Raw genomic sequence first — 12187 nt, 5'->3', positions numbered from 1 at the left:
AAAGTGAGATGAGCACTGCAACCCCAGAGTCAGCCACAAATGAACCTAATAGTCAGGGGTCCCTTTACCTTTAAAGGTTTTCAAGGGCTGTGCCTGCATGAGAGATAGCGTCAAGTACTGGAGTTCCCCTCTGCCTTCTGGTGGCTTACCAATAAGAATTAACAAGCATCTGGTAGATTTATAGTCCTTTTATTGCATTATGTTACAAGCACAAACAGGCAACCCTGGAGATCAGTTGCCTACTCTGATTCCTGCTCACTTCCACAGCAAGAAGCATGCCAATGACAAGTCTCTCCCCCCCCCATCTCCTTTGTTCTCTGGCACGCTCGAACCTCCAAGTTTGGGGGGAGGGAGGGGGTTCCCCCTACTCTCAATTGATGTCTTGCCCAGCTGCTCCCTCCCTTCTGGTTGCTTAGCTACTATCTCGTAGCTGGGTAGCTCCTCCCTTAACTGTGCAGCTTCTGTGTCTGCCTGTCTCTCTGCTTCTGGATACGCTAGAAGCAGGGCTTGGAGACCCGAGCCTATGGAATTGTATCAATCCTTCTATTAATAGTGTTTTATCACGGCGCGGCAGTTCGTCTTCCTATTGATCAGTGGTGCATGCATTTTAACATCCCATGACAGGCGGCGCACCCCACCTCCGCCCTGTGTGCCACAATTTAATTCTGCAGTGCAGCAATGTAGAAGAGACGGCTTTCACCACTCACCGGTCATTGCTTCATGACACAGAGGGAATCGGGCCAAGCGAGTTGTTCCATCATCCGTGCAATTAGCAAAAAAAATATTTTCTAATTAGGGCAATGAGGGGGAGGATTTACCCAGGTTGAGAGTGCTGCAAGGGCAAAGGGATTATACACACACACACACACACACACACACACACACACACACACACAACACAACCACCTTTCTGCCAGGTCCTGATCCAGATTAGTGGATCTAATCCGGTGCATTGACACAAGGTAACACACAAGTAATGCCTTGCCAGTAATAGTGTTTATTGCTATAAAATTAGAAGCTCCATATAACAAGACAATGAAACACAGAATTGTAGAGTTGGAAAGGGACCCCGAGGGTCATCTAGTCCAGGCCCCCCTTCAATGCAGGAATCTCAGCAAAAGCATCCATGACAGACAGGCATCCCAAAAACCTTAGAAACCTACAAGGAAGGGCAGTCTGCAATCTCCCGAAGATGGTTATCACTGACTGTGAGATAATCTAGAAAGAAAGAATATTCCTTCGCTGCCCTTCTCCGGCGGTGGCTGAAGTCAAGAAAGCAATCTAAGCATCTAAAAAGGCCTGTCTGATCTAGCATCCTTTCCCCACTGTGGCCGCTCTGGTGCTCATTTTGGGATGTTCTCTAGCAGGATCTGAGCGTGGCAGCAACTCTCCTCATTTGCGATTCTCAGAAACTGATGTTCAGAGGCAATCGGCCTCCGACACGGGGTGTGTGTGTGTGTGTGTGTGTGTGTGTGTGTGTAACGTAGCCTTAGTCAACATAGCCTTAACTACCAGGAGCAAGTTACAGAAATGCAGGCATGCGGATCCAGTGTGGGCGTGAAAAAGCTTAGGGTGCTACAGAGCTAAGGGTCCACTGGAAACAGTCAGTGCGGGGAGGTGGAGAGGGTGAGGACCGGCTGACTTCCGTTCCCAGGTGTTGCGGTTGTATTGCAATGCACGGTGTTTGTCACATTGACGAGCGGGCCAAACATCCCAGGCCTTGGGGTCGGGGGCTCTTCCTTCCTACTTTCCCGTATCCACTTTTTCCACCAGGCTTTAGCGACCCGTGCTCCCTGATAGACAAAAGATGTCGAGAATTAAGAGGGAAGGTAAGAAGCAGAGTGGGTTCCCTCCGCCAGGTTCTTCCAGGAAACCCATAGTTGGAATCAGGATTCCGTACAGTGAATTTAATAACAATAATAAATAATAATACAGCCATACCTCGGGTTGCGAACGCTGCAGGTTGAGTATTTTGGGGTTACAGACCACGCCAAACCCAGAAGTACCAGAATGGGTTACTTCCGAGTTTTGGCGCTTGCGCATGCGCAGAAACACAAAATGGCACCACGCACGTGCGCAGACGTGGCACTACGGGTCGTGAACGTGCCTCCCGCACAGATCACGTTCACAACCCGAGGTATGACTGTAATAAATTTTTATTTATACCCTGCCCTCCCTGGCCAGGGCGGGGCTCAGGGCAGTTAACACTGAATATAAACTACAATAAAACGGGAAAAAGGAAAAAGAAACAGTTAACTAAAATACAGCTTAAAATGCAGCCTCATTTTAGCAGTAGCCCATAAATCAAGACCATAAAGGGAGGAAGCATCAGATATCCACCAGAGCCAGCTATCCATGCTACTCCTACTTGGGCCAGCAAAAAAGCCAAGGGGAAATTTATATACCAACTCAACTCGCCGTGTTTGGAGGAGGAGGAATGCTGCCTATGATCCCAAGAACACCATCCCCACCGTCAAACACGGAGGGGGACAAAATACCTCCTGAGATGTGTGCAGACCTGGTGGCCACCTACAAGAAACGTCTGACCTCTGTAATTGCCAACAAGGGTTTTGCCACCAAGTACTAAGTCATCTTTTGCAAAGGGATCAAATACTTATTCCACTCATTATAATGCACATCAATCTCTGCCTTTAGTCTTCTGGGTTTCTGGTGGGGGGGGGTTTCCTGTTGTTATTCTCTGTCTCTCACAGCTATAAGAAACCTACTATTAAAATTATGGGTTGGTCATTTCTTTGTCAGAGGGAAGACGGGCAAATTTAGCAGGGGATCAAATACTTTCCCCCCCCTCGCTGTACCATGCCCACAACCAAAAAGCCACGAATAACAGAACCCTATTCCTGGACCACAATGGCGCTTTGGAAACCAAGTCACAGATTTTCATCATTGAAAGATGTCCACCATCTGCTGTAATTGTTCTTTTTTCAGCCTTTTGCTGTGTTGAACAGCAAAGCCCGATCGGTAAAAATATTGCTACATGTCACGCCGAACTCTGAGTGGTCCAAGATGCCGCCATCTCCCTTGGAGAGATCGTAATAATAATAATAATAATAATAATAATAATAATAATAATTTATTATTTGTACCCCGCCCATCTGGCTGTTCCCCAGCCACGCTGGGCGGCTTCCAACAAAGATTAAAAATACATCAAAATATCACACATTAAAAACTTCCCTAGCAGGGCTGCCTTCAGATGTCTTCTGAATGTCAGGTAGTTGTTTTTCTCTTTGACATCTGGTGGGAGGGCGTTCCACGGGGCGGGAGCCACCACCGAGAAGGCCCTCTGCCTGGTTCCCTGTAACTTGGCTTCTCGCAGGGAGGGAACCGCCAGAAGGCCCTCGGCACTGGACTTCAGCGTCCGGGCAGAATGATGGGGGTGGAGGTAAAAAGGTAAGAGGCTGCTGGATCAGGCCAGTGGCCCATCTAGTCCAGCATCCTGTTCTCAAAATGGCCACCAAGATGCCTGTGGGAAGCCAAAAACCAGGATCTGAACACAAGATCCCTCAACCCTCCTTCGGTCTCCAGCAACTGGGATTCAGAAACGTTTTGCTTCCGATTGTGGAGGCAGAGCCGAGCCGTCATGGCTAGCAATCGCCGATAGCCGAGATCTTAACCCTGAAGGCTCTCCTTCAGATACATCGCCCAGACTTACCTGCTGGCGCTCAAGGTGGGCTTCTTCCTTCTCAGGTGCATCTTCCAAAGTTGGTCCTCCTTCTGTGGCCGGCACTTCAGCCTCGGAGATGGCAGCCACCACCAGGGTGACGCCGACAATCAGGAAAAGCAACCACGGACCTCGCATCATTCCTGGGATGTGTGCTTCGGTGGCTGAGCGTCTTGTCTTCTGAGAACAAGGCAGGTCCTGAGCGCTTTTTAAGGCACTGCTCTGGACTTCCCGCAGGAAATTCCTTCTTCGGGGAGACGAGCAGGAAACGGGCTTTGCATGCAACCTGTCAAAATCTACATTTCCCGGAGTTTACCCAACCAGGTTGCCTCACCAGCCACTTCCTGGCCCAGCCCATTTTGCAACCTGTGTGTTTTGCTCAAGCCTTTGTTCAGTTTAGTTGCGGTTACACCCAAACTTTCCCCCAAGAAACTACATGGCTTTCCCTCTGCCAACGTTTTCCTCCCTGCAAAGTAGGTTAAGGTAAAGGACCATTAGGTCCAGTTGTGGCCGACTCTGGGGTTGCGGCGCTCATCTCGCTTTATTGGCCGAGGGAGCCAGCGTACAGCTTCCGGGTCATGTGGCCAGCATGACTAAGTCGCTTCTGGCGAACCAGAGCAGCGCACGGAAACACCGTTTACCTTTCCACCGGAGCGGTACCTATTTACCTACTTGCACTTTGACGTGCTTTCGAACTGCTAGGTTGGCAGGAGCAGGGACCGAGCTACGGGAGCTCACCCCGTCGCAGGGATTCGAACCGCCGACCTTCTGATCAGCAGGTCCTAGGCTCTGTGGTTTAACCCACAGCGCCACCCGCGTCCCCTGCAAAGTAGGTTAGGCTGGGAAAAATATTTGGAGAGGTGCTGTCCCTATGACTCTGGCCAAACAACAAGGCCTTATTCTGTCACTACTCCAGAAATATACTGGATGCTGCAATCAGTTTCTTGCCACTTTGTTGCTCGGTAGAGATCCTGTTATAATATACAGTGGAACCTCGGCTCCCGAACACCTTGGGAGCCGAACGTTCTGGCTCACGAACGAACGAAAACCAGAAGTAATTGTTCTGGTTTTCGAATGTGATTTGGAAGCCAAACCAAACCCAGCCCGGCTTCCAATTGGCTTCAGGAAGCTGCTGCAGCCAATCAGAAGCCATGCCTTGGCTCCCAAACTGTTTTGGGAATCGAACAGACTCCTGGAATGGGTTAAGTTTGGGAACCAAGGTTTCACTGTACAAGGTGGCCAAATTTTGTGCAGCAGCAATCAAAATACAATGTGCAATGATTAGCTCCCAGAATTAGTAGTATATATATCGACCGATGGGAAACTTCTAGGTCAGAAGGGTTTCTGGACAGTTAAACAACCCCCTAGAACTGTGGAGGGTTTTATGTATATGCAATGTGATATCATTTTATCTTGCCCTGGGCTTTTAAATTTTGTAATCAGCGAGAGCTGGAGCATAAAGCAGGCTGATCGCCGAAGAATGGATGCTTTTGAATCATGGTGCTGGAGGAGACTCTTGAGAGTCCCATGGACTGCAAGAAGATCAAACCTCTCCGTTCTGAAGGAAATCAGCCCTGAGTGCTCACTGGAAGGACAGATCCTGAAGCTGAGGCTCCAATACTTAGGCCACATCATGAGAAGAGAAGACTCCCTGGAAAAGACCCTGATGTTGGGAAAGATGGAGGGCACAAGGAGAAGGGGACGACAGAGGACGAGATGGTGGGACAGTGTTCTCGAAGCTACCAGCATGAGTTTGACCAAACTGTGGGAGGCAGTGGAAGACAGGAGGGCCTGGCGTGCTCTGGTCCAGGGGGTCACGAAGAGTCGGACACGACTAAACAACAACAACAATCAGTGTTTTCGTCTTGATACTGGTCACTGACCTTACTTAATAAAACGACTTGACCTGAGAGGCAGATCGGAGTCTTGGCTCAACCACACCTTCACCTGCCAGACAGAATGTCTGCCTGATATCTTGTGGCTCAATGGACTGGGAGGCCTAATCCAGCTTCCCAGAGCTATTCTACTCTCCAGAAAAATTCCATGCATGAAATACTGTGTCAGATGGTGCACCTCCCAGTTGGGTTTTTAATTTAATCACCCAGGAACATCAAAGAAAATACAAGGCACTGTGGATGATCATTTTATTATTATTTTTTAAAAAACCTCTGCACGACTGAAGGCGAATCGCTTAAAGAACACGAAGATGGCCACAAGGAGTGGCACTGACTTTTCAAAGTTGGGGGCTGGCGGGCAGATCTGAAAACATGTCAAAATGAAATATTAACATCCCAGGCTGCAATGCAAGAGAGGTTGTTATTTTAGCAACCCACAAAGAAGTGGCCTGGCCACAAAACTATTCCAGGAGGCGGCCGCTTGCTTGCCCCGCGTCGGATGTGCTCAGAACTGGTTAGTCCAAGCAGATAGCAGCAAGAAGAACTTATCTATAGGGGTTAGAGATCTGGGGTACAGAAGGACAGGGCCTTTCCAACCACAACCACTTACAGAACTGTGGGTCTTGGCCACGAGAGGCAGCCCACTGCCTTAGGGCCTGGTTCCCCCTGAAAAAAACCCGACACACTCCCCGATCACAGCCAATAATTCTCGCAAGGGCAGACTCCTGGGTTGGATTTTCAAAGCGATCTTGCTCTTTTGCCAAGCCTCAAATTCTCCACCCAAAATCTTGTGCCACAAACTGCAAGGGTCTTCGCTTAGGCTGCGGCACGCACCGGACTGGAGGAAGGAGGGGGTCCTGTGTCAGCCAAGAGCACGAGGGTCTCGTCTTTCTTTCACATAGCTGTCAACGTTTCCCTTTTTTTATGGGAAATTCCCTTATTCCAAATAGGATTCCTTGCAAGAAAAGGGAAAAGTTGACAGCTATGTTCTTTTGCAAGGTTGAGGCGTGGCATTACTGGTAGGGAACTGCCTTTGAGAGATTATTGGCAAATGTGCCGGGGACTTCCTATGGAAACTTTGCAAAGAGCTTTCTGCTGCATTTCTGGGTGTCTCCTGCAGCGCCACACTTCACAGCTGCTGGGCTGGGGATTTTGAAGCATCCTTTGAAACACATGGAAAATCTGTGCTAAATCTAACTACAGGCCCCTCAGCAGCTGCCAGAGGCGAGCCTGTTGGCAGAATCCAGGGTCCTTGCCCTGAGACCAACTCCCTTTGATATATGCCACATTCAAGTCAGCTTCTTGCCCAACATGACTTTCTAGGGGATTTCAAGGGAAGTCTGCCAAGCATACTGGAATTTGCCTGCAAGAGACCGAGGACTCTCTAAACACCCGTGTGCTTTTGCATTATGAAAATCAACAAGAGAGAATTTCCTATTTCATTTAAAATGCAGCATTTCATGTTATGATGTTTTTTTGGGATGGGTGAGGTTTTCCCTGGGTCCTCTTCAGATATGTCTGTTGTACTGCAGGTATCCACAAGGACACAGTTCTGGAAGCGATTGTGACCCACTTCTGCAGGCTCATACTTTTGGCCATCTTCCTGGTTCTCCCTTGCATGAGAAAAGTCCTCTGCCCCACTCGTCTGCTTGCCAGCAACACCCCCAAGCAAAAGCCTGCCTGGAGAAGACGTAAACACCAGGCAGGCCCTTGCATTCTGCCGATTTGTGTCAAGCATATTTCGTCCCCTCGTTCCACAGCCCTGCATCCGGCACAGAGTCAGAGAAGCTTTGCGCAAGAGCCACCCAGGGCAAAGGAGAGCCTGCCGGATGGGCCGCCTCAGTCCGAATCGCTTCCCTCCTGCTTTGCTGAGTCAACCGCTGACGCCAGATCTTCCTCCTGGCCTCTTAGCCTCTCTCCTGCGAGGGAAACAGAAACACCACTCAGCAACTGTTGCCTGTCTGAAGCGAGCCCACAGTAAACCACATCATGTAGTAGTAGCAGTAGCAGTAGCAATAACAATAACAACAACAACAACAATAATAATAATAATAATAATAATTTATTATTTGTACCCCGCCCATCTGGCTGGGTTTCGCCAGCCACTCTGGGCAGCTTCCAACAAAGTTTAAAAATACATTAAAATGTCACACATTAAAAACTTCCCTGAACAGGGCTGCTTTCAGATGTCTTCTAAATGTCAGGTAGTTGTTCTTCTCTTTGACATCTGCTGGGAGGGCGTTCCACAGGGCGGGTGCCACTACCGAGAAGGCCCTCTGCCTGGTTCCCTGTAGCTTGGCTTCTCACAGGGAGGGAACGACCAGAAGGCCCTCGGAGCTGGACCTCAATGTCCGGGTAGAACGATGGGGGTGGAGACGCTCCTTCAGGTCTACTGGGCCGAGGCCGTTTAAGGCTTTCAAGGTCAGCAACAACCCTTTGAATTGTGCTCGGAAACGTACTGGGAGCCAATGTAGGTCTTTCAGGACCGGTGACGTTAACTCTTTCTTAGAAATACAGGATCTGCACAGGAGTGCCAGGCCTAATGAACACAGCAGCCTTTCTCAGGAGGTCGTCTTGCCCCTATGAGGCAGTTGCGGAAACTAAAGGTCCTTGCTTTCACACAGCTGCCTGAGTCTCCACCTCTCCAGGGTTTCCCCCAGCAATCTCAGACTATGCCAGTGTGCCTGCTTTTGCTCTTCCCGCTTCATGCCTCTCCTGGTCCTGTGAGACATTGGGGGGGGGGGTATATGAGCTTGTTGCAGCAGCAGGAGGAGGCATTCTGGCTTCTTTGCCAACCTGACTCATCTCTGCCTCTTGGCCTGTCAAGAATCCACATTTGGAATTCAAGCTGAGCTAAGTTTCCCTGGGGAAGGGCTGCAACTCAAGAGGAAGAGAATCTGTCTTGTAAAGAGGAGGTCCAGCTTCAACCCCTGGTGGCATCTCCAGGTAGGGCTGAAAGAAACTCTTGCCTGAAATCCTGGAGAGCAGCTGCCAGCCAGTGTAGACGAAAGTGGGCTAGATGGACCAGCCGTCAAGCTCGTTATAAGGCGACTTCCTAAAGAATGGGGCAGGGACACCAGGATACCAAGGGGAGGCACAGAGGGCTGAGCGAGAGCCAAAACTAGATGGCGAAGGGACCTGTGTGATGCTCAGCACTGCAATGGACACCTCCAGCACTGCTTCACACATTTCCCCGCAGACGCTCACTCACTTATTAGTTCGGCTATCGCCCTCTGGGTTCGCTTCTCCAGCTTCTCCAGTTTCTTAGCCACGTCTCGCTTCAAGTCCCTGAGGAGTGAGGGAAATGGAAAGAAAATGAGCCCAGGCCCAAGGAGGAGACAGGGAGGCCAAGGCCCTGAAGGGCACCTATCCGGCCTCAGGATTGCAAGTTCCTTTGGCAACGCAGCAGCAGTACCTGCGAGGAAATCAGAAGAGGACTAGGGCTCCTCCTGGGCTAGGCTGTGCAGAACGGAAAACCCCTTCAGTAGAAAGGAGAAGGAAATGGTCGGGCTGAATTGCCAGTCCCTTGAGAAAACATTTTGATTCACGGCACACTTGATTAACAAAAGTGCCCAGGGCAGAGAACTGCATTATAAAATCTGGGTGCAAAATAAATGAACACCCAGAGCTATTATGTACAGAAACATATGGAGGTCTAGCGTCCAGATCAAGGGAAGTAATAGTACCACTCTGTTCTGCCTTGGTCAAACCACACCTGGAATACTGGGTCCACTTCTGGGTACCACAATTTAAGAAGGATGTTGACAAGCTGGAAGGTGTGCAGAGGAGGGTGACCAAGATGATCAGGGGTCTGGAACCCAAGCCTTATGAGGAGGTGGATATGTTTAGGTAAAGGTAAAGGGACCCCTGAGCGTTAGGTCCAGTCGTGACCGACTCTGGGGTTGCGGCGCTCATCTCGCTTTACTGGCCGAGGGAGCTGGCGTACAGCTTCCGGGTCATGTGGCCAGCATGACTAAGCCACTTCTGGCGAACCAGAGCAGCGCACAGAAACGCCGTTTACCTTCCCGCCGAAGTGGTACCTATTTATCTACTTGCACTTTGACGTGCTTTCGAACTGCTAGGTTGACAGAGCTGGGACCGAGCAACGGGATTGGCAAGTCCTAGGCTCTGTGGTTTAACCCACAGCGCCACCCGTGGATATGCTTAAAGGTAAAGGTAAAGGTGGATATGCTTAGCCACCTTCAAATATCTGAGGGGCTGTCATGGAAGACGGAGCGAGCTCCGGAGGCGAGGACCCAGACGCATGGATTCAAATGACTCCAACTAAACATCAGGAAGAACTTTCTGACAGTAAGAGCCACTCAACAGTGGAAGGGACACCCTTGGAAGGTGCTGGGCCATCCTTCATTGGATAGGGGTTTGACAGCTATCTGCCAGTTACAGATAGGTAGCCGTGTTGGTCTGCCATAGTCAAAACAAAAAATTCCTTCCAGTAGCACCTTAAAGACCAACTAAGTTAGTTCTAGTTACAGATAGGTAGCCGTGTTGGTCTGCCATAGTCAAAACAAAAAAAATTCCTTCCAGTAGCACCTTAAAGACCAACTAAGTCAGTTCTTGGTATGAGCTTTCGTGTGCATGCACACTTCTTCAGATACACTGAGAACTGACTTAGTTGGTCTTTAAGGTGCTACTGGAAGGAATTTTTTTTGTTTAAGTTAGTTCTAGGTATGAGCTTTCGTGTGCATGCACACTTCTTCAGATACGAATTATCTGAAGAAGTGTGCATGCACACGAAAGCTCATACCTAGAAATAACTTAGTTGGTCTTTAAGGTGCTACTGGAAGCTATCTGCCAGAGATTCTTTAATTGTGCTTCCTGGGGGCTGGACTAGATGGTCCTTGGGGTCCCCTTCCAGCTCTACAATCTCATGCTTCTATTAAAATGGCACAAACCCCCAAAAGCACTTTGTGAAGAAGTACTTTCTCTGTCTGTTCTGAATTATCCAGTGGCACTTGAGGTAGGTTTCTAACCCAATCCCCATTTAATTACATTGTGGAGGAGGATATTATTGGTTTGTTTTTATTCTTATTTTTATTATGTATTTTGTGTTTTTATATTGCATTTTTATGTTGTGAGCGGCCCTGAGATCTACAGATGAAGGGCATTACGCTAATATTAATACAGTGGTACCTCGGGTTAAGAACTTAATTCGTTCCGGAGGTCCGTTCTTAACCTGAAACTGTTCTTAACCTGAAGCACCACTTTAGCTAATGGGGCCTCCCGCTGCCACCGCCACACGATTTCTGTTCTCATCCCGAAGCAAAGTTCTTAACCCAAGGTACTATTTCTGGGTTAGCAGAGTCTGTAACCTGAAGCGTCTGTAACCTGAAGCATCTGTAGTCCAAGGGACCACTGTACTACTAATAATATAAAAGCTAAGGAACATTGCAGGCATTTTATCCCCAAATAATTTGTGCAGTCGTCCCGGAAACCCCATTCAGAGCTTCATACTCACCAGTCAGGTTTCCTGGGTGCAAGATTTGCCAAGTCCTAGGAAAGTGGAGAGGGGAGGAACACAAAAAAATCCCTTGTTAAGAGCCACTACTAATCAGCTTTGTAACAAAACAGGCGGGGCTTTTAAAAACAGTTTCGTTTGAAGCACCAAACGTTTCAGACTTACCACTTCTTCGATGATGGGCTCGGGCTTCGCAGCCTCCAGCTGCTCTTTCACCTTGTCTTCCACTAGGGGGCAGAAGGAGACAGAAGGATGTTACGGCGATTTTAGCACAGGTGGGAAGGAGGGTCAGAGGGGGCGTGCAGAGACAGGTAAGGTCCACTGAAGGTCACAGAGGGAGAGAAGCTCTCTGGGAGTCCCTGGTGGAAACATGCGATGAACAACATGCATGCTGGAGAGCACAAGGACAAGGCCACAAGCCTTGGCCAACCCGGTGCCCTCTCCAGACCTTTTGGACACCAGCAGGGCCAATGGGAGTTGTAGTCCAAAACACCTGGAGAGGGCACCAGGTTGGCCAACGCTGGCCTAACCTCAACTGGAATCCCTCCCCTATCAGATGAACCGAGGGCACAAACTTAAGCTGCCACGGCAAGACTCAAGTAGCTCAGTTGGCAGAGAGTAAGCCTCTTAATCTCAGGGTCGCAGGTTAGAACCCCACAATGGTCAGTCAGACCAGATGACTCCTGTGGCCCCTTCCAACTCTTAAGTGTCTAAGACACTAAGATTTCTGCTAGAGAACGCTAGTTCTCCAGCGGTACTACAATTCCCAAAACGCCTTGGGGGAAAGACACAAAAAGCCAGTTTGTGGGTGAGACACAGGTGCACGCTTAATTCCCGTGTTCAGAAAAGGAAGGACCAATCCTCATATAGTCTGTCAGGGCCCTTGTGAAGTGCTTTGATCACTCCTGCAAGCTTATCTGTTCTGCTTCATACAGTCTTCCTCCTCCCCAAGGTCAGGTTAGAAGCAACTCTGCAGAGACGCAGTCCTTGTTTTGGACAGGGTTAGCCAAATTCCTGAATAAGAAGTCTAATCAATGGCAAAGAATGTAAAGAGAGCCTTCTGGATGTATGCCAATGGTAAGTGATATTCAGAAGCATCAGTGCCTCTGACAGTGGAGGCAGAGAATTGTCATCCAT

The 12187-nt window shown here is 49.2% G+C and overlaps 2 protein-coding genes across 2 annotated transcripts in view; both read right to left on the bottom strand.

The window, feature by feature from the left end:
- Positions 1-977: 977 nt before the first annotated feature.
- LOC310827869 (uncharacterized protein) lies at positions 978-3944 on the bottom strand. Its single transcript, XM_083704397.1, has 2 exons — positions 3671-3944; positions 978-1793 (listed from the first exon to the last, which is right to left on the bottom strand). The coding sequence occupies exons 1-2, from the start codon at positions 3818-3820 to the stop codon at positions 1605-1607; spliced, it is 339 nt and encodes a 112-aa protein (XP_083560523.1). The 5' UTR covers positions 3821-3944; the 3' UTR covers positions 978-1604.
- A 1875-nt stretch (positions 3945-5819) lies between these two features.
- Positions 5820-12187, bottom strand: part of CCDC12 (coiled-coil domain containing 12) — a 36847-nt gene continuing 30479 nt past the window's right edge. The window contains exons 4-7 of the mRNA XM_083704403.1: positions 11216-11277; positions 11051-11085; positions 8786-8862; positions 5820-7493 (exon numbers count right to left, since the gene is read on the bottom strand). Of these exons, the coding sequence (XP_083560529.1) occupies positions 7414-7493; positions 8786-8862; positions 11051-11085; positions 11216-11277 (254 nt within the window). The 3' untranslated portion in view covers positions 5820-7413. The remainder of the gene's footprint in view (positions 7494-8785; positions 8863-11050; positions 11086-11215; positions 11278-12187) is intronic.

This window comes from Podarcis gaigeae (genome assembly GCF_964106915.1).
Source record: "Podarcis gaigeae genome assembly, chromosome: 12".
Taxonomy (NCBI): domain Eukaryota; kingdom Metazoa; phylum Chordata; class Lepidosauria; order Squamata; family Lacertidae; genus Podarcis; species Podarcis gaigeae.
Note: the sequence above shows the minus strand (reverse complement) of the source record. Positions and strands in the feature narration are given on the sequence as shown.

Coding starts and splice junctions, on each gene's coding strand:
- LOC310827869 (XM_083704397.1), bottom strand. CDS start 3,820: ATGATGCGAGGTCCGTGGTTGCTTTTCCTGATTGTCGGCGTCACCCTG. Junction 1,794..3,670: donor CCCACCTTGAGCGCCAGCAG/GTAAGTCTGGGC, acceptor TTTGTCTATCAG/GGAGCACGGGTCGCTAAAGC.